The sequence below is a fragment of the Dunckerocampus dactyliophorus genome, chromosome 16 (genome assembly GCF_027744805.1).
Source record: "Dunckerocampus dactyliophorus isolate RoL2022-P2 chromosome 16, RoL_Ddac_1.1, whole genome shotgun sequence".
Lineage (NCBI taxonomy): Eukaryota > Metazoa > Chordata > Actinopteri > Syngnathiformes > Syngnathidae > Dunckerocampus > Dunckerocampus dactyliophorus.
Window position 1 is genome coordinate 10,289,094 of NC_072834.1, and position 27,548 is coordinate 10,316,641.

The window sequence follows — 27,548 nt, forward strand, 5'->3', positions numbered from 1 at the left end:
AAAACATATCTACTTGTTACAGTCTTGCATATATTGAACAGTACACTGAATACAGTTGCTTATCTTTTGTCATTTTGGCTGCACAGTACAGCATATCCTTTGCATATTGCAATTACAGTACTTCTAATGAGATTAAATGATAATTCACTGGTACAATCAACAGTCCCATTTGAAATATTCAGCCTTAATTAAACATATTGTAAACACGGTTTCACAACATCTGACTTATTTTATAATGTAATTTGCAGCTCTGAAAACAAATATTTAGCTGCTACCTGATTGTGACTTCCAAGCGTGAGGAAAGTAATGACTCCAAGCGTTTGTGAAACTGGAGGGCTTGAGTGTGAGACAGTGCGTGTGTGTGTGAGTGATAGACGAGTCTGTAGCAGTAGCTGGTCTGGCACAGGTCCGGATGTGAGAATCTGTCAATGAGTTTAACGTGCTCCACCGTCCCACAGGTGACCTCTCGGACCAGCGCATGGAACTTCTTCTCGTCCCACGTCGTCCCTGTCCAGAAACTGATATCAAAACTGAAGAGCTCAGGGAAGAGGGAGAAAGGGGTGAAAGGTGTTCCAGGTGACGGGCGGAGTTCAAACTGTTTCGAGAAACGTGGGTCATGTGACCAAAGTAGTCGCCAGTCTGGGAGAGTGAACATGAGCACAGCCAGGAGGTCCAAATTCAAAGACACACTCAAGCTAAGTTGGCTGCTTGTGCCACTTGTGAGCACTTTACCAATCAACCCCATTGGCTTGGCCATCAGATGCATGCCTTCCTGCTTGGTAACCATGTAGACACCATAGGGAGCTAGCAGCTTCTCCAAAGTTTCCTCAAGAACTTTTGCTGGCTCATACTTTTTAAGGAAAACACCACAGAGGAGGAGCTCGTGAAAGACAGGCTGAGCCCAATGGTTGATAGGAACATTGTGGAACACCAAACCACTGATGCCAAACAGCAAGCTTTTCACACCATTCAAGCTCTGTTTATCTTCCACTTCTGTCTCTCCATGAGTCCACCCTTTTTTCGATAGAATCTCCTCCATGTGGGGGCGCAGTGACGGACACAGCACATAACCAGCATTGTCCCCCTCAGGGTCAGGAGAGCACAGTGACTTTCTCCCATCTAATAACTTACTAGTCCTCACCTTGTCCATTCGCTTTGAGCTAGCACAATTTGTCCTGATGTCAGAACACTTCTTACCCCCATCTTTATCTGTGGAGCTACAAGCTTCACAGTCCAGCTCTTTCTGGCAGGCATGAATCCAGTAGCAGAGTGTGTTTTTAATATCAGGGCAGCATGTATGCAGCTGTTCAACCGTGAGGAGGAAAGCAGGAGTCTGTGTCGCCATGGTGACAGCCCACTTTTCCTGTAGCCTTTCGATTAGAAAGTCTTGCACCAGTTTGACAGGATGGCCAGAATCTGATGAAAGGAACTCCCTGAGGAAAGAGTAGAACAACACAGTAACCCACTAGAAAGGACCGTCTGTAGTGGAGACCAAGGTTGAACAATCCTAATTCAGATCAGCATCTATTTTACACCTTCACAGATACCAACTCTGTGTACTGTATAAGAGTCATGTATTATTCACACCCCTCCCCCCCAAAATACATATACATATATGTATATTTTTAAGCCTTCTCCCAATACTAAAAGAAAGGGGGGGGCGCTATACTAATAAACTTTCAAATGCAGTAGTTTTAGTTCTTGAGTTTTGTGAAAGAATGTGTTTCTATTGCTGTGAAGGTTTTGTTATGAAAATGTACTAAACGCTCATACGTTTTCACGTGTGAGAATGTGATGTGACCATGAACGAGAGCAGCTGCAATTTGCAGCATCAGTTCAAACAAGAGCCTTGTTAGAGAAATCTATATATGTTATCACCCACTTTATAAATATATTATTGTTGTACTCTTGTGTATAGAAGGGAGTAAGCAGGCCCTGTGAGGGGAATCAAAGGGGTCAGTCTTGTGTAACTCAGAGACATGGAGGAGGTTGAGGTGCTCAAGGTCTTTTGCTCCTTTTCACATTCTGTGATGTTAGAAAATTAATTAAACCACACATGTATGATATCACTACACTGACGCACACACATAGCTAGAGACACAGAGTTCAGCTGTAGTAGGCCCCTTCCTTGAGAAGCTGAACTCTCCTGTAACTAGGGAACGCCCAATAGCAAATAAAGAGAGAGTTTTTTCGGAGAGCTATCCAGAGCGGTATGGGATACAACTCTGGTGCGTCCCTCCGTTTCTCCTCGCGAGTAAGACAATCTTGGCGTGGTTGAGTTTGTTTCTTTGAGTAGTTATACAGTCCAGTACTTGTCTTGGTTATCTGCAAGGATTTCCCTGACAAGTTTCTACCAGTGACTTGCGGTCAGGGGAGGCAGGTGATACAAAAAAAAATAAAAATTATAACATGAAATAAAAATATGAATATCTGTCCATTGAACTGTGTAGTAAATGTATTTTCTGTATTATGCCAATCCTTTTTAACACTTTCTTTAGTAAAAATGGTTGAATTTGCACATTTCCTGATGAAATAAAGGGCAGAAACCAAAGATAAACCTGCCGAAAGAGTCTCCTCTCGGCCGAGTGGGCAAGCCCAGCCGAGTTGGATCACGGTGCCTGCCATTTTGTGTTTTAAGATATTGAATGAATGAATTTCATTTCCAAAATGGAAAATCAGCAGGAGGTGATCAGACTTTTACAACAAAAAAGTACTGCACTTCATATACAAGTTAAAACATAAGACCGCAAATGTTTTGCAGTTAGTTAATAAATGGCACTAATAAGTATTTTAAAACAATTAGAATTTTTTTTAATTTATCTATTTATTTTTTTACAGTGAATTATTCTCATCCTTTTCTTGTTACCTTCCTTATGAGAAACCTGTATTAACATAAAATAAAACCTCCAAGGGAGTTAGGTGCGGTGCCTTAACAGCCATGAACTTCACCACATGTCAGTGGTTTCCACATAATCCTGCTAAAAGGAGGTTACAATACCTGGACATGAAATCACTGAGCTCTGCTGGTATGTTGTACTGGACCTTCTGTGCTTCAACAACTTCCTCCACTTTACACACTTGAGGGCAACTGAAGGGGACGCTGCGAGTGAACACATGGAGCAACGCGTTCTCCAAATGAAAGCCTTTATCCTGGCTCCTGTACAAAATGGAATTGAATATTAACAAAAAATGTATTATTATTATTAACAAAAAAACTCCAACTACATATTTAATAGACTGTGTCATCTTGTCTGTTTTAACACTCACCTTAACATCTTACCTGTATCCGGTGCACTTGTAGCTGTGGTATTTCTCACTCTGGAAAGGGCGGACGTCACTAAGGATGAGGTGCGCCTCTGCTGCCATAGCGACCACCTGCCAGCTGTTGTGCCACTCTCGCTTGGGCTGGTCAGCCAGCGTCCCGCCTTGTCCATTACACAGGGAAATGTGGACCTCTCCGTCTTCAGTCAGCACTTGAATGCAGCTGGAGGGACAGTGACACAAACAGAATTCAGGTAAATACAACACACTGGGGCAGCACGGTGCATCGTGGATTGTATGTTACTGCCTTCCTCCCACAGTCCAAAAATGTGCATGGTAACTGGAGACTCTAAATTGTCCATCGGTGTGAATGTGAATGGTTATCTGTATGTGTCCTGTGATTGACTGGTGACCAGTTCAGGGTGTGCACCGCCTCAGGCTCCAGCTCACTTGAGACGCTAATGAGGATAAGTGGTGTAAAAAATGGATGGATGTACAACAGACTGTACAAAACATTAGGCACACCTTCACAATTTAGCATGTTCCAGTTCAAGAGCTGCCTTTAAAAGACATTAGTGTAGTTTGTTTCAAACGTGCATTGAAAAACATCACATCTACACTTACACAATTCAACATGTCCAAAAAAGTAGGAAGAAGCAGAGCTGAAACTGAATGGGCAAAATAGTAGAATTATCACAAAACTGGGACAATAAAAAAACCCACATTGTTAAATGAATACCTTTTGACAGAACTCTAGTGTTGCATCTCATCAGATTTTGATGTACCTGATTGTGTGTCTGTTGATTGTACCGTTTACAACATAACTATTATAACAATAATGGACTTGCTACAGTAGACATTTCAAAAGATAAATCCCGGTGAATTATACCTGAGAAAGAAGTCTTTAAGAAGTTGACGGTTCTTTTTAACACCACTCTTCCTCCCGCAGTGTGGAAAGTTAAATACCACACGGTCAAAGACATGGCCTTGCAAGGACACACTTTCCTCAAGCTTTGTGCTGTCCACCTCGAACAGCACCCTTCCACCTGCAAGACGTATTAAAAGGTGCAGAATGTGCAGGGAAAACACACATGATATATCGAAAATCTCATTGAGCTCAACCCTCACCGGAGTCCTTGATGGTCTGAATGTTATTGGATGCACCCTCCTGCCGCAGTGCCTCCTCCTGCGATTGCAGACAAGTGGCCGTGACGCTCATCTGCGATGGAGCTTGCAAGCTACACAAAGCAGCGGAAAAGGAGAAATTCCCTTCTCCCACCAGCAATACTGACATTGAACGAGACATCACCTGGTTGTTTTAAAAAACTATTCTACCCTCGAACAAAGGTGCGTATTAGTTAGTATATATACATAATTAATTCATTGGTATATTCTGTTGCCATATTTTAGTATGAACAATTCGTTTTTGTAAGTCTTGTGGGATTAAAATCCATCTGACCTTTTCGTGATTTACGGCTAATAAGATCACCTACACCGCCTGTGTTGGTATGCCGTGTTTCCGCAATAGGACTCCGGACAGGAATCAAAACCCTAAATATTAAATTCCCCACTTCCAAAAACGTAAAAACATTCATCTACATATTTATAGATAATTGATAAAATCCTAATTTGATACATTTAAATCTATTGAATAACATAATTTTAATTTATACTTAGCCGTAAATATTTAAGAAACCCGTAAAATTTTTAAGAAACAAATTTTGTAATGCCCATGTTTCTAATGGGACACATTATCTAGTGACACACAACAGCTGGAGGAACAGCCCCTTTCCTTTTTTAGCGGCTCGTCATATTAATTCACCTGACAGTCTTCACAATTTATGGCTGCCCATTTGTCCCAGGAATATAAGGTATTTTTTTAGTTGAGGTAGGACAGCAGAAAAAAAGAATACTTCGACGTCAGCTTTTGATGATGCTAAGGTCATTCAAGCTAGCGGTACTGATGTTACATCCGTCATCACCGTAATTGCTGCAAATATATGTTTACATAAACAGTATTTTAAACTCAAATTGTTAGTGGGCCTTTTGTTGTCATGTTGCTCGTCCTGCACATTCAGCACACACATTAATTATACCTGCACAATGAATTCAGGACCTTAATCCAAAATTCTTCCTTTAAAATATTATCCATTATTTAGGTTTTGTTACGGGGTTCATTACATTGTACTTTTGTATCTGAATTTGTGGCCGGTGTCTGGGAGGTTGTGTTTGGAAAATAAAAGTACTATAAGTAAAATTTATTGTTTGTTTTCCATAGGGAGTTTTTCAGCCCCATGGGCAGTGTTCTGGCTTTGTCTTCCGGTCCGGGCCACCAGCACTGGCCATTTTCCACGGACCACCCTCCTTCTCGCTGGGATGCGCATCCTGCTCATTGGTACAGCCCACCACGCTGGGAGAGGAGAGATGGACGGCTACCTAACCCAGGCAGCTTTCACTCCCTTCACAGGAGCTGCAAAGGTAGGCCTCGTACAAAACTGTAAACCCAGAAAATTACTCTAATAGTAATAATTTTCTATACATTCAATAGATCCTTTATGACCAGTTTTTCTTTCTACACCTCCAGATGTGTTTCCTCAACAGATTGAGGGCGTCAAGATGATTGTCAACAAAACTCTGAGCAGCTTCTTCAAGGTGATGCTTACCATTCATATTTACCGTGATGCAGCCACAACATTAGGTACACCTGCCCCATCTATGAGCTGTATGTAAATTGTCATCATTTGTAAAGGCATCATTTTTTGTATAGCTTTTATAATAGGTTTAGTTACCGTAATGACCTGAATATAAGACACCTACTGTATGTAGAGCGTGGAAAAATCTAAGACTAAAAGGTATCTTTCTAAAATATATATATATATATATATAATGTTGTCAGTATCAGTGCAATAACAGCTAGTAGTGCTTACAGTATGTCAATTTTTGGACCCTCAAATATAAGACAGCCCTGTCTTTTTGAGAATACATTTTTAAATCTTATATTCAGGTCAATACTGTATATTGTGTACTTAATGTTGATCATGGACTGCATGATACAATAGATATGTTTATATAGATAGCCTGGTCTTGACTGTCATACATGCGTATGTCTGTAGGTCAGTCATACTCTCCACCTCAGTGCCGTCAGTCCTTCGTACTATCGATTCCATGTGGAGCATCTGCAATCTGACGATTACAGCAAGGACAAGGTCTGGTGAAAATCACTATTGTTTAGTCGTTTTTGTGCTTTGCTTTGTTCAACATTGTCTATCTTCTTCTTCTACCTGTAGGATGCACCTGCCTTGATCGGCGAGATGGATTCCTCAGGCAGTCTGAACGCTCACGCTCTGCTGCATCTCACTGAGCGTGTGCGAGCCAGATCCGTGTTCCAGGTATGAAAACAAAAAAATCTCACAAATCTTTCTTACCATCTTTATTTGTCTTCTGTCACAGAAAATGAAGTGATTTGCTATAAGTAACGAAACAATCTAATTTACTTTAGACCCAGCAGTCTCAGTTTGTAACGTGGCAGTTTGAAACCGAGTACAGAGGGAGCGACTTCACGGCCGCTGTCACGGTGGCTAACCCAGATGTTCTTAGAGAATCAGGTGAGAAAATGACAGTGCCACTCACCAGACACTTTATTAGGTTCACCTGCACAATCGATGGCTTAGTATTTTGTGCAGGTGTACATAATTTTTGTCTCGGGATAACAATGAGTTATTGAGTGAGGCTCATCATGTCATTAATGTATTTTTGTTTGTGTATGTGTTTTTTGGGACAGTCATCCTTGTGGCGCACTTCCTCCAGAGTGTGTCATCTAGTCTGGTGTTAGGGGGGGAACTTGTCTACCACAGAGGCAGAGCAGAAGAGGGTGGAATCCTTACACTGGCAGGACAGTATTCAAGTTGGGATTCTTTCATTTAATTGAATGTATTTTTTCCAGTGTTTGGTGGAGCTCCCAGTACTTTTTCATCCCGTTTTTGTTTTAGGACCAACATGGGTGGCAACACTGAATGCTGGGAAAGGAGGAGCCCATGCTAGCTACTATCACAGAGCCAACAAACAGGTACATACGTACTTCTTTTTTTGCATGTTTGTCACACTTAAATGTTACAGATCACATACAGCACTAAGGAGCCACACAGTACAGTCCGTACAGCCCCTTAGCCAATCGGGACGCAGAACACAATTGTGTTCTCCCTTAGCAAATCAGGACACAGATCACAATGCGTGTTCATACGCTGTAAAAAAAAAAGAAAAGAAAGGGATGTTACACTGTAAAAAATTGCACACAAAAAAAACCCTGTTTAACAGGCCGCGTAAAGTGAACCACGTTGTAGCGAGGGAACACTGTACAGAATAAATTGCTAGCCCTCAAATATAAGATGACCCTGACCGTTTTCTAGGATAAATACTCTTATATGCGGTCAATATGTAAGCTGAGGTTTAATGAAAAAGTATTTTTGCCTACATGTTGTCAACAGATCCAAGTCGGGGTGGAGTTTGAAGCTAGTACTAGGACTCAGGAAACCACAACCTCATTTGGGTATCAGATGGAACTCCCAGAGGCCAACATGGTTTTTCGAGGTATGGTATTCTATCCTATTTTTTTATTCTCACAAGTATAACTTAAGATACCTTTGTGTTATATGCCTGCAGGTATGATTAACAGTCGGTGCATCATAGGAGGCGTACTGGAGAAGCGCTTGAGCCCACTCCCTGCCACCTTGATCATGGGCGCATTTGTAAACCACCGTGGTGACAAGCTGCAAGTAGGTCTCGGTGTCAATGTGGGACAATAGTCCACTTTTTCCTACTGGAATGACAACTGACTGACTTGTCAGGAAAAAAAACCCCACTAAGATAGCTGCTTCCAGGTCTTCATACGTGGGTGAATCTGCTCATCGGAGCTGAGTACCAGATTGTCAAGATTGTTTGCATCTTGAGTCTGAGAACAATTCCTGAATCCTTGTCTTGCAATCTACCTCTAAAAAAGGAGGAGGTTTTTTTTTTTATGTGGTTGCCATTGAATTTAGTGGGAATAATTAGATGAACTTACTGAGGGGCACATTTACTTTTTGAGACCGGACTTTCCACATCAACTTATGGAGCACAAACATGAGGGATCTACTAAGAATTTTGTTACAAGTGACTCAATGCTACTGTTATGTTTTTGGCCATTACTGGAATGTGTGCTCATTTTCTTGATATTGGAACACAATGCTAATATAATTTTAACTTGCAGATAAACTTGTTTTGTATAGACAATATCCTCTTGTCCCACTAGTTTAGTACAGTACTGTTGGCCTTTGTGCTAACATGAGTGAACAGCATTGACAATTTGTGGGTTTTTCATATAAACAAACACTTCTGTTTGAAAAAAAGTGTGGGTCGCCAAAGGACCCAAAATAGTGCTGTATGTGTGTGTCCACAATGCCAGAGCGTAAAAGTATACAAAAGGTGCTGTTATAGACCAATGAGAGGACCAAGTAATTAACTATATGAAACATACCATAAATGCTCAAATTATAGCCGGTGCGTTTGTTTATTTACGTAAACCGCAAAGAGTACAGGGCGTTCGTTTGAAGCAGTTGATAATTGGATAATGATGTACAGTATATCATGACTTTAAAATTTTTTAATGAGGATTCGGAGGGTATGAGAAATGGGAAAGGAAAAATAGCACTCTTTGACCACATAGCCATTTATTCACAAGAATACAACACGGCAGTAACAGAACCAATGTTGTAATAGTGTTAAGGAGCAAACTGCTCAGCCAGCATTATTAGCATTGATGAGTTAAAATGTAAGACGAATGAGTTTCATACCAACAGCTGAGGAGCGCAACCAACATTTTAAAGGGCACGTAGAGCGCGATAAAGCTGCTGAATGATGACCACTCATAATACTTCAGATGCAACTACTGCCGTCTTGTGGAGTTCATAGAAACTACATCAGAAGGATTCTTACGGCCACAGATCTTAACGTTATTGTTTTTTGACCCGGCGGCAAGTAAAGACCCCAGCGATTATTTCTGTTTGTGGACCATACAACAGGCAACTCTGTGGTAGATAGATTAGAGGCATTAATTGGAGCAATTACTGTATGTGGAAATACTGTATATGTGGAAATACTGTATGAATCATACAGTGCGATGCAACCTGCACTACTGCACGCTCGGGTCATGTGTTATTTACTTATTTATATGCTATTTAACAATGGAGGGAAGTTGAAGGGATTGACTGCATATTTGGAATTAATTTAATAAACTGTTATTTCTGTTACAGTAACTGGTTATTTTCTTCGCTTATCGTTTTAAACTGTATTATTGTCTCTACAGTAATCCACCCCCTGGCATCAACATGTGTTACACCTGCAAAATCTGAATGGTGCCGTACAGTTCTACACCATTGGTGTCAATCAAAATTGAGCATTATCTTTGTAAAACATCGATACAGCTGACACAGATTGTGCAGAAATGCCTAATTAATGAAATGTCTGAAAACAATGCTGAGGACTTTGTAAGTCCTGATTGTTGGAAGTTGTTTGTAGAAATGTTCATTTAAATTTAAAGTGTTGAAATACAGTAGACGCCCCTACAACGTAAATAATCCGTTTCGAGAACCTTTATGTTATAGGGATTTTATGTTATACAAAGCGTGAAATACATGTAAATAGCCTAATCCGTTCCAAGATCTTCCCAAACTCACCCCTTTGGCACTTCAAAATATTCAAAGTCCACCAAATATGGCGGGAAAATATAAGACAACGTTAGCATAAACATAATAGAATAGCATTCCAATATAAAATAAGGTAATAAATAAGATTACTGTAAATGGATAAAACTGAAAAACAACAACAATTCTACCACTCACGAGGTGTCTTGATCAGGAGCGCAAGTGGAGGCAGGAGGGAGGAGGAAGACTAGCCTGAGTCGAAACGCGACTCAAAGAGTCTAAGAGTCAGCTGGTTTCACAGACAAACGCACACGCACTACACGATAATGCTGTGTGCAAAATTTTAATTTGTAGCTTAACTTAATTGTTTAAGTTAGTTTCAGGGGGACTACGAAGAGGAAGGAGTTTGAAGGGACAAGCCTGTCTCTCACAAAGTCACTTACGTGCTGTATAACTCAGCCAATGAGATGACAGCATAGGCAGTGCCCCGATAATCAGCCAATGAGATGAGAGCGGAGGCGGTGCCTCGAAAATCAGCCAATGAGAGCGTGATGCGTCAGAAGGCGTCACCAAGTGTTAGTCTGAACTTGCACCGACTTGAGGCATTAATAAAGTTGATTGAAAAAAAAAGACTTGCACTGACTTGACGCTCTTATGTTATATGGAATTTCTTCTGTAATACGAAGCAAAAACTTTACATAAATTCTTTATGTTCAGTGGAATTTATGTAAAAGGAGGTTTATGTTATGCGAGGTACTACTGTATGTCTAAAGTACAGTGGAACCTTGATTTTCGTCATTACCGTAAATTCCGGTGTTAAAGTTGCTACTTTTTTCTTAAACTTTGAACCTTGCGGCTTATACAGCGGTGTGGAACCTCGGTCTTTGACATTACGGTACCGAAACTTACGAAAACCAAGCCAATTTTTCCCACTCGCAACTTTTTTTGGCCCCATGGTGGGTTATTTAGCAGTCGCACTCAATGAAAAGTGCACGGACAGTGAGTCAGCAATGCGTAGGGTGCTTTATTTTCCACTCGATTTCACGAAATAATACAGTACATGGCAAAGGGCCTGGTTTGTAAGTTTGCAATATTTTATGAAAACCGAGGCAAAATATTAGCGGACATTTTTGGCGAAAACCGAACCATACGAAAACTGGGGCGTCTGAAAACCGAGGTTTGACTGTAGTAAGATTTTGAATCAGGCTAAAAAAGGTTGTCCACAAGATCCAGTTAACCATTTTTAATATAAAGCCATAAAAACAGAACATATTTCTATACTGTACATTCATAAATACAAACATATAAACATTTTCTTGTTGCTGATGCTGTGTCACTGTACAGTGGCAACCTTTCTGTGTTACTTGTCTCTGAAAAGAGACGAGAAGAATCCTTTTCCTGCCTCGCCTTTCAGTCTTAAAGACTTGCTTCTTTGGAGTCCTCCTGTGCTCATTTGCTCCCGCTGCATTTGTTTTATTCGGTCCTCCTCCTTTTGCAGCACCTGCTGATTGATCACTAAGCGCATGTCCTCCTGACACACAAATTGTACAGATAGTGGAAAAAAAGATGGACACTTCATTAGTTACACATTCTATTGAGACACAGTGAAGGAGATGTATTTCAAATTCTGTATTTACAGTCGTGGCCCAAAGTTTTTAGAATGACATAAGTATTGGTTTTCACAACGTTTGCTGCTTCAGTGTTTTTAGATCTTTTTGTCAGATGTTACTATGTTCCCAAAGCCACTTAGTTATCACTTTTGCCGATGGAAAAGGCATTGTTTGTCACCAAACTGTACTTAAATGGTTGGGAGAAGTTGCTTTTAGAGTTTGTTTTGGTACCATTCTTTATTCATGGTTGTGTTCTGAGGCAAAATAGTGAGTGAGCCTACTAACTTGGCTGGGACGCAACCCCACACACGAATAACCTCAGGATGGTTTACTGTTGGCATGATGGTAGTGCTCACCTTATCTTCTCTGGACAAGCTTTTTTCAGGAAGCCCCAAACAATCAGAAAAGGGATTCAAAAGAGAAAACGGTTTTATCCCAGTCTTCAGGAGTCCAACTAGTCTGTCCCTGATGTTTGTCCTGGAGAGACGTATCTTCTATGCGCCCTTCTTGACACCAGGCCATCTTCCACAAGTCTTCACTTCACTGTTCGTGCAGATGCACTCACGCCTGCCTGCTACCATTCCTCAGCAAGCGCTGCACTGGTGGTGCCCCGATCCCGAAATCAACTTTCAGAGACAGTCCAGCCGCTTGCTGGACTTTCTTGGGTGCCCTGAAATCTTCTTCTCAACAACTGAACTTCTCTTCTTGCAGTTCTTAATAAACTAGCAGCAATATTCTTGCCTGCGAAGCACTTTTTGTGCTAAGCAATGACATCTGCACATGTTTCCTTGCAGCAGGTAAATGGTTAACAGAGGAGAAGCAAAGATTTCAAGCACCCCCCACCCCACCCTCCTTTTAAAGCTTCCAGCCTTGTTATTCTCACTCAGTGATGATGACAGTCATCTTCAGCCTTTGTTCTTGTCAATACTCTCACCCATGTTAAACAGACAATCACTAACATGATACCAGCTGGTCCTTTTTTGGCAGGGCTGAAATGCAGTGGAAATGTTTTTTTGGGTATTAAGTTCAATTTCATGACAAAGAGGGGAATTTGCAATGAATTCCCATTCATCTTATCACTTGTCGTAATATTGTGGAGTATATACAAATTGCCATCATAAAAAATGAGGCAGCAGACTTTGTGAAAATTAATAATTCCCAAAAATTTTGGCATTGACCATACAAAGATAATAAATGACCAATTTGGATCACAGAGAGTAATGCATGGCAACATCCATGGGATGCCTGGTAGGATACATTGTGGCTGCCTCTCCCTTTCTATAGTTTGTGAAATCAGACGTTCTGATACAGCTCTCTTAAATTGTACCTAATATGAGTAAATGTCAGAGTCTATTTCAGGGTACCTGCCAAGCATCCAGCTCTTGAGACAGCGCCACCTTGTGTTGGATGGTGTTGAGAAGCTGTTGATTCAGTAAGTCTTTCTCCTGTCTCACTGTGGCCAGCTCATTCTCTAAGGAACTGTGCAGTCATGTGTTGATTAGTTAAATTCATTGTGATTCTTACGGAAAAATGTGGCAAAGCATCACCTGTAACTCGGCTGTCCCGGATTGCGTCGAAACGGCTCGATTTCCTTCCTCAGTAAATCCAGCTCTTCTTGTTGGCATTTCAACTGAGAAGTATGAAGATAATAATCATGGAACATTTGCATCCTCTGTGACACACATTAATCTGAGCATCTGATGACAATCTTATCTGAGTCATTTCCCTGCCTAAACTTGACAAAGAGCCAGTACTGTACTGCATTTGCAATGATACACATACTGCAAAGTATTGGAGGCCTCCCGTATGGGATTTTCTGTCTTTACAGTAAAGTCCAAGTAAATATTACAACAGATAAAAATGCTGATTAAAAAATCTTTTTTATACTTATTGCAGCCGAGTTTTTGCTACAACACTCTGCTATGTTTTATATGAGGGTTACTTTGACTAACTCCTATAATTATATATTAACATATTTACCTACTCTCTCTGTTTAAATGTTAAACTGCTTAAAGAAAAGTATTATAATGTTTCAGCGAATATTTTTACATTTTTAAATAAACTTTAATTAAAAATTACAACTTAACATTTTACACACTGGCCCATTCATAAACATTCAATTAAATATCAAACCTGAAACAAAATAAATACATTCAAAACATTTGGAAATTTGGATTTGTTGATTCAGGAGGTGGACCCCCATCTCAATATAATAATATGTATAAATGATGAAAAATATAATATAAACACCATTTAATGTGTGTGTGTGTGTGTGTGTGTGTGTGTGTGCAAATACAGTGGCCACTACACCAAATATAATGCCAAACAATGGCCCATTTGTACACATTGGGTTAAAATTGAAACCTCAAACCTAGGATTTTTTGCTTGATAGACCCACATACAAATATATAATAATATAATATTAAATATAAAAAATATGACATGTAAACAACAGCCATGCCAAATATTTTTTGAGACTTTTGATTTTTTTTCCTCCCACAGGCTCATGAATAAACATTCAGTTAAAATCCAAACGTCAAACTCTAAAACTGTGCACAATTAACAGTGTAAAATTGCAAATGAAATTTAATTTGTTGTTTGGAGACAAGCCATTGGTAGTGTAGTGGCTGGCGCTTTAACGCTATACAGGATAGGTTGTATTGAGGGTGGATGGGTGGAGTTTAGATGCACAAGTGGACCTTTTGTGTACAAGTTGTGTTGTGTTTATATTTATACGGTGGTTGTAATGTACACAGTTGCAACAGACCTCTTCTTTTAGTGCTGTTATCTCATCATCTCTTGCTTGCAGTACCACAGAGTGTGCCAGGAGTGCATCTTTGGCCTGGGTAGAGGGAAGTGGTGGTTACAGTTGAGTATGAGTTCACATTACATGAGCTGCAACAAACATTACTGGAAGTGAAGGCAATCATTGGGTAGTTTAAAGTCAGCAAAAGCAGGGTGTCAGTGCAAGGTCATTAGTGGTTAGTACACACAAACACACTCATAAGTTGTGTCCAGCAGTTGGCGCCGTGTATATGTGTGCATAGTTTGTACCTGGGATTGCTGAATTTCACTAAGCAGTGACAAAGGTTGTGTGTGTGTAATGTCCAGGATGCTCTCTTCTCCAAGGCTTAGGGCATTTTGCTGCAGAGAGCGATTCATGGTACGCAACTCAAACACCACCCCTTGCTCCTGCTCTATCTACACAAACACACACACACACAAAGTGACACAGAGACACTCAGAAAGATCTATCACTGCAATCACTGACTTTGTGTGTTAGTGGCTTGTTGTTAGTAAGGAGCTGAGAGACCACCCAGTGCCACCCAGATGCTAACCTCTGCCTCTTTCTCCTTCAGTTGGACCTGCAGATCTGACACTCTGTCCCTCAGGACATCTCGCTCCGAGCGCAGCCTGTCGTTGTCCTCGTAGGAGGCCTTCAGCTGGGCTTCCATGTGTGTCAGACGCTCCTTCAAAATGCGGTTCTGTATCGAAAGACAAGGTCAAGAGTGAAAACAACTGAATGGAGGACAAGAAGCGGCCAAAATTGACTGAGAGGTATTCAATATGGATACTGGACTGCCATTGCCACAAATACTATTACATTAGGAGGTTATGTATTCATCGTTTGGTTGCAAGGGCAGAAAACTATTTCCAGTACATTTATGGAAAATGTAGTATAGCTTAAGTTTTGGAAATGTTCAAACTCGGGCGCTTTCCATTAGAATGATTGAAAATTAGCTGTTATTATTACTTTTTGGTTTATTTGTGAATAGTAGTCAAATTATCATTGAATTATCATTTTTTTATGAATGTGATCACAAAATGTTACCGCGATTAACTCCACTCAATTTGCATGAGTCTGGTTGTTTTAAACATAAAATATCGATAAATATAAATAGTATTTTATATTTTGAAAATAAATAAGCCATATATGTCATTGTCATAAAAAGGCATATCGTGGAGCGCACAAGTCAGTGAGGACCAGGCAGATCTTTATTTGACAGAAACCAATAATGAGATCTGAAAAAACTCACAACAAGCTTGTCAACGCATTGGAAATTGCAGGAGGTCATCACTCAACATAACACCGTCTGACTCACGGTGTCATCTTACAAACATTAAACTTATCACACCGCAACTTAATACTGAAAAGCTATACCTAATACATATACAAACATGTACCAAACATGCAAGCTTAAAATGAAGAAAACCCAACCCTTTCAAAGTTTTCCCATAATGCATTTAGTCTGAGCAAAGCATTTCATTGGAGGACAAGCGGCATAGATAATGCATTGATGGATGCATGACGCTGCAATGTGCCTCTGTCCACCAGGGGGAGCCAGAAGAGCCCAGAGGGAGGATGACGTCATTGCAATGCAATGGATTATGGGAAAACTTTAAAACAGTTTTTTTTGTTTTCATTCCAAACTCATATTGGTATGTAAGCATATATATATCTTTGTATATTTCTCAGGTATACCTTATGAGTGTTAAGTTGCTGTGTGATGAGTTTAGTGTTCTACTGTTAGCTCGTGATTGGCTCCTGTCAAAGAAAGACCTACCATTTCCTCACGGGCTCGCCAGTGGTACAGTATTTAGACAATTAGTATTAGTTCTGAAGTAAAGGAGATGTCACGAGATTAGAATTTGGCTTTAAATTACCCACACATCTGTATAAGCCGCAGGGTTCAAAGTTTAAGAAAAAAGTAGCGGCTTATACACCGGAAATTACAGTAGTCGGTGTACAGATTGTATAGCAGTATAGCTTCACTATCCACTGAAAATGAGTCAACACATAGCCATTATTGTCTAAATAGCTGGCAACACATGTGAGTACACCTCAAAGTGGACATGTCCAAAGTGTGAATATTTAGGTGGTAGTCTATGACGCTACTGCTGTAGGCAAGACGTAATTATCTTAATACTCATGTGTTGTGCCAGCTATTTAGACAATTAAGGCCGTGTGTTGACATTTTCAGTGGATAGTCAATCTTTAATGCTGTACAAGCTGTACATGGACTACTCTAAAGTATATCCAAGTTTACTTTCTGTGGTATTGTCCCTTCAGAAGATGTCAAAGTAATATTTATACCTCTGCTTGTGTGTTTTCTAATTGTGTGGAGCTGATATTCCGGCTAAAAGAGGACTCGTCCATCTCGTCTCTCAGGGTACGAATCTCAGTCCTCAAGGTATGTTCCAGTGTCACAGCCTATAGATGGGTGGCAGAGGGAAAAGTGGAAAGAACGTTCAAAAGAATTAGAGACTCACCGAGCCTGTTTGCCTGCATTGCTCCTGTTGTGAACTGTTTCCTGGCGCTATGTTTAGCAGTGTGACTGCATCGTCAAAACATTCTCACCGAGACTCAAGGATCGAAAACCTGCCTGATGGGTGATTATGTAAACCCACCTCTGATAGTTGCTCCACCAGACGCTGGTTGTGATTGGCTAACTGGGTCAGCTGTTCGCTCTCATCTCTTCGCCGGTCCCGACCGAGACACTGATGACGCTCTAGCTCGGCCCGTAAGGCGGCCAAATCTCCGTTCAGTTCGGCCTCCTTCTGTCCAGATGCTAGTTCATTCATCTCCATCCTTCTTTGCAGAACATGCTTCTCCTGCTGTAACGTCTGAAACATGGACCATAGCGTTTTTGTAATTTCGAAAAATATTTTTAAGCAATATAATAAATTACAAAGCAGAAAGAATTGAAATAAAAATGCTGATTAAGTAACCTTGTTTCTAATTATTGCCTTCATGTATTAGTATATCTTATGTGTTTGCGTTACTATTGCTAGTATATACTGTACTGTACTTTTTCCATTGAATAAATAATTATACATTTTAAAGTAATTTGTAATGAAAAATGACAACTGAAATTTGTTGTCATTTGAATATTTTTTTACACTGGCCCATTCATAAAATTCAGTTAAAAATACATTTTGATTTGTTGTTTCATTGAGGACATGGTCTAAAAATATGTTTAGTAGTATTTAAATAACTTCAAATTATACTTATGGTATCTACAAATAAAATTATTAATTTGTATATTTAATTATTTCCTTATTTACTTTTATTGATTAGTTACTTTTATGAGACTACTTTAGGCTTCTACTTTGTGATTATGCAACATGTCAGTGGGGTGTTTTTAAGAGGGAGGATGGAAATTATAATTGCCTTCTAACGATTTAAACTCCATGTGTACTAATGCACACGCAACAGCCGCATAAGGTACTTGTACACAATTTAAAGAGAGTCAATGCAAGAGCTTGTTTGAAGAATTCTGACTTCACAAAGATCATAATGCTGACTTTTGATGGACACTGTCAAAGCGGTATTCATGTAATAGGTTTATTATTGTGGCGGCAGTTTGCACAACTGTATAACTACACTGCATCATAGTGAGAGCTATATTATGCTACATTTTGATTTACTATGTGCACATTACAACAATACATCCACAGTATAAATTAATGCTTTTGCATCTCATGTATTGGACCCCATTAGATTGTGCAGGTGTACCTAATGTTGTGGTTGCTGGATACTGATTTTATGCTAATAATAACACTTCTGCAACAATAATAACTGCAAATGTATTTGAATGTTTTGCTCCTTAGCTACAGTACAGTACAGTGAATTAGACATAAATCTTACCTCCACCTCCCTCTCCTTCTCCTCCAGAGCGGCGGCCAGTTCCTCATTCTTCTCCAGCAGAGCCTGCCCCAGCTCTGCTGCCAGAATCAGGTCTGTCTCTATGCCCCCTCCAGTGTCGATGCTACCGTTAGCCAACGTGGATGTGGGGAGGGCGAAGGAAAGAGAGATGGAAGAGGATGATGAGAGAGGGAAGAAGGAGTCCTCCAAGCTGGGGGAAGGAAGACTGTTCTTCTTGGGGGTGAACATGGTCTCAAAATTGCAGAAGTCAGTCGGAGGACATCATCACAGGTCCAAGATAGGTTGGTGCTCACACACCGGAGGAACAACTCTCATTTATTTCCTTAAGGCTTTCCGGAATGGTATTTAATCCAATTAATCCATGTTTTTCCCTGTGGTGCTGATGCTGGTATCATTCAACCCTTCCTGTGTGGACAAGCACACACACACACACACACACACACAGCAGATAATGAACCAACTGTAAATACAGGACAGACAAGATTATGAGGGTATCCCATTAACTCTTTTCTCGTAATCTAATCTCCTCCAAACTCCTTTGTCTGACAGACGCTTTTGTTATGTTCTGACCGAAATTCCAACTCAGCTATTATCATTGTTTTGTTCCCTCCTCTCCTGAATTCTACGGTGATTGTCCTCCAAACACGTCACAAAAAGTCAACAAAAGTTCCTTCAGTATCTGCATTGTTCCATTAAGGATAACAAAATACAGTATAGTGTTTTGAAAGTTGTTTCTAACTACTCTTTATTCATGAAACAGATAATCACTGGACATAACATTAGGTACACTTGTACAATTTGTGGCCTATGCTGTGGCTGATGATTTGATCATTGTAAAGACATTTTAGCAGTATCTGTCCTCTGAGCTTAACACACACCTACAATTTCTGTCATTATATTTGGTGATGGTTTATTTAAATTCTAACATGCTTAACAAAGTTACATTGACATACTGTACATCCAGGGGCGGACTTACCATTAGGCAAACACAGGCAGTTGATTTTTTTTTCCTTCAATTTAAAGTACATACTACCATTTTAGTCTTAATTCACGTGCCTAAAACTACATCAAAATGCGTAATCTTTCATAAACTGCCCCTCCTGTCTCATGAAATGGACTATTCCATGTTACTGCACATGTGCTCATTGATTCCGCAAGATGGGAGCGAAACAAACTTGTTGGCACGGAGTTACCCCAGTAGAGCGGATAAGAAGGTGTCCACCTTTTTCACAGTCACAACAAACGTAGTGACAGCAGCACCACTACTGTGAGTTTCAGCCGAGGATGCAGTAGTTTTAGAGATGAAGCTGAAAGTTACACTTTTCACGACAAAGATGTGAGTATTAAAGGAAAACTGCACTTGTTTTTTTTATTTTAGTATCCCCCCCAAAAAAGATTTGAAATATTAATGTTTATCGTCTTCTAACAAGTGTGAATATGAGAACATTATATTTCCTGCATTAGATAAAGTCCTTAAAATCCTCCTTGGGGATTGTTATCACGTAATAAGTGAATCATCTCAACGCTTTTCCTGTAATTGCTAAGAACATTATGCAACATTTAATACAGTTTACTGCTTTAACGGAAAACTGCACTTGGGGAGAATTTTGCCCATCATTCACAATCCTTATGTGAAACATGAACACATTTCTTTCCCTCTTCTGTGCGTTCTAACGAGAGAAAACAAGTTAGTATGAGCCAGCTAACAGTGCACGTCATGGGAGGTACTTATTTTGACTCTAAAGCCCTAACAAAAAACCCTAAAAAAAAAAACGCCAACAGTGTTCCATTTACATACCTGATCTGTATAATAACCAAGCTACAGCGATATTGTTATTGTGGCAGCTAACACGAAAAACTATATTTACACACAACGCCTTACTAGCCACTGCAACGGGACAGATGGAAGAGTGGATACTACTGGCTCTCAATTTCGCTATGAAGACTCAACAAGATGATCGTTTTCTGTCAGCATTTTTTACCTGACGACTGGAGCACAAGTTTTCTGCTGGAAGACACAGCCATTCCGATGAAAGCGGACATTGTAAGTGTCGTCGCTGTTTCTATGCTGCTGTTGTTGACGGAAGTCGAGTACGCTACCATGCGAAGGAAGTTTCGGTAATGTTTTAAATCATCAAAATATGGCGAGATACTGTACTTGTTAATGCATGATCACAGCATGTATATAAAACAATAAAACATTGTTAGAGGGCTTCATAGTCGGAATAGGTACCTCCCATGATGTGCAATGTTAGCTGGCTCATACTAACTCATTTTCTCTCGTTAGACCACACAGAAAAGGGAAAGAAGTACATGTTCATGTTTCATATAACGATTGTGGCTGATGGGCAAAATTCTCCCCAAGTGCAGTTTTCTGATAAAGAAGTAAACTGTATTAAATGTTGCATAATGTTCTTATCAATTACAGGAAAAGTGTTGAGATGATTCAGTTATTAGGTGCTAACCCCCAGGAGGATTTTAAGGACTTTATCTAGTGCAGGAACTATAATGTTCTCATATTCACACTTGTTAGAAGACGATAAACATTAATATTTCAAATCTTTTTTGGGGGGGATACTGTATATAAACATAGCTATGTAACTGCCAAGTTATGCTAACAGATTTCCAAAGCAGGAAAAAAAGTGGCCTGAACCACATACTCACATTTTGTTTTAAAAAAAAAGGGTACGGAGGGCCCCAATGACTATAAAAAAGAGTAATGAATAAATGATAGGTACAGAATTAAAAACGTACAGAAACATTGTACAACGCATAGGTATATGTTACAGAGCTAACAGGAATATTGTAGCGAATAGTTAGGATATAGTTAGGATAAATTATAACAAATGATGAATTCATCATGAATGGTATTTTATCATCATCTTCTGAATCTGATTGCTACAATATTGTCATGTTGAAGTACATTTTAAATCTAAGGAAATTGTGACAATCAGATGTAAGCAATGGAGCAAAAAAAACCCCAGTTTCAGTCTTACCTGAAAGTCCAACTCACGCTAAAGAGTAATAGTCTTCCTGTAAGGTGAGAGTGTGCGTGTGTTTGCGCAGGAGAGGTTCAGCTGGTTCCCTTGGCAGTGGAACGATACAGAATGTAAATACACATGGAAGCTCCACCTCTTGCACTATAGAGAGAGGTGAGGAAGAAAGGGAGATATAAAAGTGTGAGGAGCGGCAAGAGGACACCTAGCGGCTGAAAAAGGAAAGGAAAAAAAAACAGACAGGGATGGCCTCAAAGGAATGAATGCACACTCGAGTGAGAGCACAGCGGGCCAGGTTGGGATGGAAAAAAAGGGGGCGGGCGGAGGTCAGAACACAGGCATGAGGTTGTCAAATCAGCACCCCCTCCTCCTCATCCCTCCATCCTGTTTACGCACTTTCAAAGGACTTCTGTGTAAGCAAGGAGAAGAGGGAGTGAGGGGGACCTAGAAATAGTGTACGCCATCACAACACCTCTACAAAAGGCTAAGCTCTGAAGTAGAAGAGCATAGTGGATCAGTGGGTGCAAACATGACTTTTTGCAATTTTTATTTGTTTGTCTCACTTGGCCTTTTGCTCTCGCCAACCTCTGATGCTGGAAGACAGATGGCTAAACTCTCTACCCGGAAACTCTGTGCAGACTCGGATTGCAGCTGTAAGTGCCTACATGAAAATACCAACAGGCATTTTTTTTCACTATTTTACTATTTTGTTGTTGTACAGATGCCATCCTGATAGCTCGTGCTACACAAGACTATAACCCCGAAGACTGCAGGTTCATATCCTTCAGACAGGGGCAGCTTGTTTATGTCTATGCCATGCTGCAGGACACTGGTAACCTCTTCTGGGCAGGAAGTGTGAGTAAAATCAATCGAAGCATACAACCAGAGGTGTCCAAAGTGCGCACTCGTGGGCCATTTACCACCCACTGCTCATTATTTGTTGGCTGGCAGCATATTATTATTATTATTATTATTATTACTAGGACTAGTGCCACGTGTAATTCAAATTTGACTGTAAAACTCTTTGTATCTTTAAATATATTTAAGAATATGTTTGAGAAACAGAAAGTGAAGAATATTAAATAGTTCCCCGCATCCTTGAATTTTTCTGTGGATAATCTTTGAACATCCCTGGTGTAGCGACTATCAAGTCCTACACTTTAGCCGCCTCTGGGCGCCTGGGTTCCAGGTCATAACACGCTCGAAGAAACAATACCCAGACAGAAAATTACATTTGTGGTATGTTCCTTTTATTGCACAAAAATGAATGAGATGCCCAGAGTAGCAGTCTATGGCAGCAGGTTGGCTGCATGATGAGTGTAGAGGCATGAGTCAGACTGTGTTCTTAATGTATTTTTATCAGAAAACTTCCCTGCTGTCAGCATCTTAGCTTGTTACTACATAGAAACAGGACCATGTAGCCAATGCCGTCGCTCGTCTGTGATGTCATCAGCGGTTGACACTGTAGTCAACGTTTTTATAGTTTTTTCAATTATAGTTTTACATGCAGAAAGTGCATAGAAATCATAAATACAAGTAAATGATGAATAAAAGGGATAAATGAATATTTAATCTTTTACCTCCATTGAAGGTGTGATTCTTTTCAAAGAAACGATGTGGCAGTAAGGTAAAACGGACACCACCTTCTTGTTTTGCAATGAGTTGTATCTTGAATTCAATAGTGTAAGCTGTCTCCTACGACTGGCATACGCTTTTATGGGATACATTATGAGAAAAAGTATTAGGGCGCCAGGTATTTACACGTAATGGAAGTGGAAATTGAGGAAAATAAAGGGTTCCCCTTTGCAGCTGTTAAAGCCTCTGGGAAGCTTTTTGAAACAGTCCGACATGACAGGTTGGACTTCAGTTTTGGTTTCCCTTTTGATTTCACATACATATTTTCCTGTCGGTGCTCTTGTTTTGTTTTTGTTTTTTTGTTTGCTGTTTTGCACCATGTGCATCAATTTTGTTTCCGTTGGAAAAGAGCAAGCAGGTCCTGTCACCCGACCATGGGTTTTTGAGCTTTAATACACCATAAGACACAGTCATTCTAGAACAAAAAAGGTCCAAACAGCATAGATTTGTCCAAAATGACTTGGTCAAATGACTGATAAATCACCCTAATCGAGCCTCTGATTCATTAATCAATTGATTAAGGTAGTCCCAGTAATTTTGTCCACACGTGCAATATGCAGGTACCGACTCTCACCTATGAAAGTTAATCCTCACGAGAAATGTCGTGAATGACATGTTCACAGGTCCAGGATGGAGAGCAGGGGGCTCGTCTTGGTCACTTTCCCAGCACTGTGGTGGAGGAGGTGCATCCTCTCATGCCGGCTAACACAGAAGTGAAGACAACTGTGGGTCAACACAGTAATTCACAATAAAAAAAAAACGAACAAACAAACAACAAAAAGCTCATGGTAATTCTTTTCATAAATTTTTTTTCTTGCAGAAATGGGACTTCTACTGTAACTGAACTGGCATCCAAAAAGGAAGAGCTCAACCGTACAAGATTACAGGATTATACACACCCACCTGCCATTTCATTACGCACACATGACAATTGAATGCAAAGATATTTTTGTTGGATTTTGCAGTGGTGTAAAATTGAACTGCATCATACTGAGAGCTGTTTCTGATTTTGTCACTTTATATCTCCATGTGCAAACTGTAATCAGAATAATAAACATCCATCCATCCATCCATTTTCTATACCGCTTCATCCTCATTAGGGTCGCGGGGGCATGCTGGAGCCTATCCCAGCTGACTTCGGGCGACAGGCGGGGTACACCCTGGACTGGTCGCCAGCCAATCGCAGGGCACATATTGACAAAACACCGTTCACACTCACATTCATACCTATGGGCAATTTAGAGTCGCCAATTAACCTCACCTGCATGTTTTTGGGAATGTGGGAATTAACCTCACCTGCATGCTTTTGGGAATGTGGGAGGAAGCCGGAGTGCCCGGAGAAAACCCACGCACACACAGAGAGAACATGCAAACTCCACAAAGAAATGCCCAGGGGAGAACCCAGGTCTTCCCGATCTCCAGGCTGTTCCTGTATTGGCCAACGTGCTAACCACTAGACCACCGTGCGGCCCAATAATACACATATTAACTAATATTGTTTAAATGCATTTTAACTCTGTACAGTGGTACCTCGGTTTATGTTATTAATTCGTTGTAAAAATGTTGACAAAAACTGAAACGTAGGAAAACCAAAGCGGTCTTTCCCCACAGGAATCCAATTAATCCATTCCAGACACCAGAAACTATTAACAAAAAATGAATTTTATAGAGAATAATTATAGTTTTACATGCAGAAAAAAGTGAAAGAATTGTAAATGACGAATGGATGGAACTATTCTTCTGTTTCTTCTCTTCTGATTCATTTTCTTGTGTTTTTCTTTCTGTTTTGGGGAGAATGAACAGAATAAGAATTTCACTGCATAGCAGAGCTACCTGTTTTACTGTGCATATGACAATAAAACTCTTGAATCTTGAATCTAGTAGATGCGGAAATCTCGTACAGCCTGGTGAGATCGAATTTAATAGTGTTTCTCACCTTTATGAAAGTGCTGGCACTCGCAACTTCCTTGGGCCCCATGGTGGGTTATTTAGCAGTCACACTCAATCAAAAAAGCACAGACTGTGAGTCAGCAACGTGTAAGGTGCTTTGTTTGGGCACTCGAGTTCACAGAAAGATGAGGACAAACTGACTTGTGCGTTATGTGCAATGTTTTATGAAAACCGTACGAACTGTATGAAACGTTTTTTCATGCGACAACTGAGGCGCACACGAAAATGTGTGTGCGCGTGTGTATGTTGGCAAACCTACCAATGCCAACCAATATTTGTACTGTGAAGGATATGAGCCAACTCAATCACATAGTATTACATATTTCTTGATGATAATCTAGTTTCAAAATAGGTCAACTGTTTCAAATCAAGGTACCACTTTACAACAAGGATAAATAAACAAATACTTGGGGTGTCACAAGATCTCAAAAGATTAAAACGTCTGTGGGCACTTGGCCCGGGATGATAATAAATGAATTAATCACACAATAAATGAAAATGAACTCAATAATTTTGCCAGCCACAATATATTGCCATGTGCATGCGTGTCTTGTTTTCTTCGTCCCTTGCCTCCAAACAGGCAGGAAGAGGGTTCCCTCTATGCATTGCTTTTAGCATCTTGGCATGTTTGTTCCATAGAACAATAGTTTGAACGGAGTGAGCCCTTTTGTCAGTCATACAGTTTCTTTCTCTCGGTGGGTGGAAGCAGGGGCAGTAACATACACACAGAGTGCAGAGTAGAAATTACATGAGTAGATTGCAATATATTGTCATACATTTTTTATATTTTTTAAATTGCACTTAAAAGTAAAGTTAAAATCTGGTCTCGTCTCGTTCTCGGAGACCCAATCTCGTGTACCGTCTCGTCTCGTGAGACTCGTGACACCCCTGATAAATACAGTAGTAGTTCTATAAACTATTTGGCAATCATTAATAATTAGCTATAAATGACACCCAACACTTCAGCAAACGTGGGTTAACAATCTGGCAAACCCAAAATACTAGAATTACTGTAAAGTACAAAACACTTCATTCATAAATAACGAGAAACTTACATATATAACTAAAATAGAGTAGGACGTAGCAGAATAGACGCAAATATGAGCTCACTTTTTGGCAAGCTTGCGTTCTTCATATATCAATCGCTCAGAGCAGTTTATCAATACTTTATAATATGCTTACAAACTATTTATAAGGCATTTATAGTGGAAAAAAAACATGTATTTTTGCTCTAAAGTCGACTCCTGTGTGTATGTTGGCGTTGAAGAAGAAATGAAACAAACACTGTATTGTGAGCTCATTATTGTACAGTAGTTTTGTCGAAATAGGACTTTGATGTAAGCACACACAATAGAAACGTTCATTTTATATTCCAACATTTATTCTATGTATTTTCTGTTAATATACACCAGGGGATCTTTACCATTTGCTAAGGGGGTCATCATTGAGCACACCCTCACTCTCGCAACACACACATACATAAATACAGGTTATATAAGTGTTACAGTCGTTCCTTCTTCATCCAGCACCTGTTCACCCCTTCTCAGTGGAGCACACACCTGGTCCCAAGTTAACGCACAAACGACACCTACAGAGAACTCAAAATACACAAACACATACAAAAACATGGACTCCCACTGATCCAGGCTCTGAAATAATCATTCTTTTGTCTGCCATCACCTTTGGAGTTGAAACTTTTTAACTTCAGTCCAATTTAAAAAATTCTCACTTTTACATTCAAGGTGGTGTGAATATTTTGTTTTCAATATCGGCTGTGCATTTTTTTGATACTTACTTCTGATGCCTAACCTATTAATCTATGTTTTGCAGTTATGTGACAACAGTAAGTTAGATACTAGTTTATTAGAAGGCTCTTTGCAGAAATCTACAGTCGACATGGCTGCCCCACCTATACATGCACTCACCTGCTTACAAAACAGGTTAAATACAAACAGAATTTTAGTATTGTGAGGATTAGTATCGTGAAGCTGTGTCAGACTTCCAACTCGGCTCTACATTTTCTGTTTGGCTGATCCATCCTCACACGATATTGGAATGTTACGCTCGGGGCCAGGTGAAGACCTGGGCGCGGTGATTGTCAGCACGCCGTCGAACGACAAGCTGGAGGTGATGTCAGCGCATGACACTCCGGAAGGGAGCCTGTACTTCCTCAGGAACTCTCTGGACACAAATCCATGGTCGTCCTGGAAAGACAAACAATCAGTCGCCACATGTCGTTCTTTCATTCGTTTTTAAAGGTGCTCACCTACCTGTCTATCTTCATGTTTGGCGTGTATTGTGATGAACTCATCGCTGACGTTGACACTCAGCTCATCCGGAGAGAAATGCTTCACATCCAGATAAATCACATAGCGATCCTTTTCCACGTGCATCTGTACAGTATAGACAGTACACCTGTTAGGAACAATACTAAGAAGGCTGCACTTCCTCTACTATTAATGTCCCAAACATGAATTACCTCACTGTGTCCATTCTCAGGCCAGTTTAACCAGCGCATGAAGGTGGGACGCATCCAAGCAAAGGACCACGGAAAAGGCCAAATGAGAGGCCAATCTGTGAGAGACTCAACAAAGGACAGGTCGGGACGTCTGTATGGGAAGGCCCGGCGGTACCAGGGGTACTGGATGGGGATATCCATGATGAGTATCCGGAAGAGATGAAACAACGATGAGATGTCTGAGGCTGAGTCTTTGTCAGATTTGGTCTCAGATGGGTGCTCACTGGGCCTTCC

The 27,548-nt window shown here is 40.2% G+C and overlaps 5 protein-coding genes across 6 annotated transcripts; 2 read left to right on the forward strand and 3 right to left on the reverse strand.

Annotated features, from left to right (window-relative positions):
* Positions 1-255: 255 nt before the first annotated feature.
* On the reverse strand, positions 256-4,774 carry fdxacb1 (ferredoxin-fold anticodon binding domain containing 1). The gene is made up of 5 exons (XM_054755375.1): positions 4,390-4,774; positions 4,151-4,307; positions 3,281-3,484; positions 2,999-3,157; positions 256-1,433 (listed from the first exon to the last, which is right to left on the reverse strand). The coding sequence occupies exons 1-5, from the start codon at positions 4,565-4,567 to the stop codon at positions 272-274; spliced, it is 1,860 nt and encodes a 619-aa protein (XP_054611350.1). The 5' UTR covers positions 4,568-4,774; the 3' UTR covers positions 256-271.
* Positions 4,775-5,002: 228 nt separating this feature from the next.
* Positions 5,003-12,994, forward strand: si:dkey-71l1.1 (uncharacterized protein LOC569883 homolog). The gene is made up of 10 exons (XM_054755712.1): positions 5,003-5,132; positions 5,540-5,739; positions 5,846-5,913; positions 6,375-6,467; positions 6,549-6,650; positions 6,761-6,866; positions 7,043-7,165; positions 7,251-7,327; positions 7,746-7,848; positions 7,921-12,994. Exons 2-10 carry the CDS (start codon positions 5,556-5,558, stop codon positions 8,061-8,063), a joined length of 999 nt encoding a protein of 332 aa, XP_054611687.1. The 5' UTR covers positions 5,003-5,132; positions 5,540-5,555; the 3' UTR covers positions 8,064-12,994.
* bicdl2 (BICD family like cargo adaptor 2) lies at positions 11,167-21,410 on the reverse strand. 2 transcript variants are annotated; one of them, XM_054755710.1, is made up of 10 exons: positions 21,212-21,407; positions 18,198-18,620; positions 16,958-17,173; positions 16,644-16,760; positions 14,887-15,033; positions 14,603-14,749; positions 14,316-14,390; positions 13,096-13,178; positions 12,913-13,027; positions 11,167-11,469 (listed from the first exon to the last, which is right to left on the reverse strand). In XM_054755710.1, the coding sequence occupies exons 2-10, from the start codon at positions 18,441-18,443 to the stop codon at positions 11,299-11,301; spliced, it is 1,317 nt and encodes a 438-aa protein (XP_054611685.1). In that variant the 5' UTR covers positions 18,444-18,620; positions 21,212-21,407; the 3' UTR covers positions 11,167-11,298. The 2 variants fall into 2 exon arrangements, with proteins under 2 accessions (XP_054611685.1, XP_054611686.1); XM_054755711.1 differs by lacking the exon at positions 14,603-14,749 and having other exon boundaries at positions 21,212-21,410.
* Positions 21,203-24,517, forward strand: mia (MIA SH3 domain containing). Its single transcript, XM_054755714.1, has 4 exons — positions 21,203-21,864; positions 21,933-22,066; positions 23,470-23,571; positions 23,667-24,517. Exons 1-4 carry the CDS (start codon positions 21,741-21,743, stop codon positions 23,688-23,690), a joined length of 384 nt encoding a protein of 127 aa, XP_054611689.1. The 5' UTR covers positions 21,203-21,740; the 3' UTR covers positions 23,691-24,517.
* A 1,638-nt stretch (positions 24,518-26,155) lies between these two features.
* LOC129169181 (alpha-crystallin B chain-like) lies at positions 26,156-27,548 on the reverse strand. The gene is made up of 3 exons (XM_054755338.1): positions 27,276-27,548; positions 27,067-27,189; positions 26,156-27,000 (listed from the first exon to the last, which is right to left on the reverse strand). Exons 1-3 carry the CDS (start codon positions 27,453-27,455, stop codon positions 26,809-26,811), a joined length of 495 nt encoding a protein of 164 aa, XP_054611313.1. The 5' UTR covers positions 27,456-27,548; the 3' UTR covers positions 26,156-26,808.

Excerpts from the sequence above, each read along its gene's own strand:
- mia (XM_054755714.1), top strand. The coding sequence starts at position 21,741 with ATGACTTTTTGCAATTTTTATTTGTTTGTCTCACTTGGCCTTTTGCTC. Across the intron at positions 21,865-21,932 it reads TGCAGACTCGGATTGCAGCT|ATGCCATCCTGATAGCTCGT; the intron begins GTAAGTGCCTAC and ends GTTGTTGTACAG. Across the intron at positions 23,572-23,666 it reads ACACAGAAGTGAAGACAACT|AAATGGGACTTCTACTGTAA; the intron begins GTGGGTCAACAC and ends TTTTTCTTGCAG.
- LOC129169181 (XM_054755338.1), bottom strand. The coding sequence starts at position 27,455 with ATGGATATCCCCATCCAGTACCCCTGGTACCGCCGGGCCTTCCCATAC. Across the intron at positions 27,190-27,275 it reads CTGAGAATGGACACAGTGAG|ATGCACGTGGAAAAGGATCG; the intron begins GTAATTCATGTT and ends TATACTGTACAG. Across the intron at positions 27,001-27,066 it reads CCAAACATGAAGATAGACAG|GACGACCATGGATTTGTGTC; the intron begins GTAGGTGAGCAC and ends TTGTCTTTCCAG.
- si:dkey-71l1.1 (XM_054755712.1), top strand. The coding sequence starts at position 5,556 with ATGGGCAGTGTTCTGGCTTTGTCTTCCGGTCCGGGCCACCAGCACTGG. Across the intron at positions 5,914-6,374 it reads CTCTGAGCAGCTTCTTCAAG|GTCAGTCATACTCTCCACCT; the intron begins GTGATGCTTACC and ends GTATGTCTGTAG. Across the intron at positions 7,166-7,250 it reads ACTGGCAGGACAGTATTCAA|GACCAACATGGGTGGCAACA; the intron begins GTTGGGATTCTT and ends TTTTTGTTTTAG.
- fdxacb1 (XM_054755375.1), bottom strand. The coding sequence starts at position 4,567 with ATGTCTCGTTCAATGTCAGTATTGCTGGTGGGAGAAGGGAATTTCTCC. Across the intron at positions 3,485-4,150 it reads CTTAAAGACTTCTTTCTCAG|CTGCATTCAAGTGCTGACTG; the intron begins GTATAATTCACC and ends CTGTCCCTCCAG. Across the intron at positions 1,434-2,998 it reads CTCAGTGATTTCATGTCCAG|GGAGTTCCTTTCATCAGATT; the intron begins GTATTGTAACCT and ends CTCTTTCCTCAG.
- bicdl2 (XM_054755710.1), bottom strand. The coding sequence starts at position 18,443 with ATGTTCACCCCCAAGAAGAACAGTCTTCCTTCCCCCAGCTTGGAGGAC. Across the intron at positions 14,750-14,886 it reads TGAAGGAGAAAGAGGCAGAG|ATAGAGCAGGAGCAAGGGGT; the intron begins GTTAGCATCTGG and ends GTGTTTGTGTAG. Across the intron at positions 14,391-14,602 it reads GTGAAATTCAGCAATCCCAG|GCCAAAGATGCACTCCTGGC; the intron begins GTACAAACTATG and ends CCCTCTACCCAG.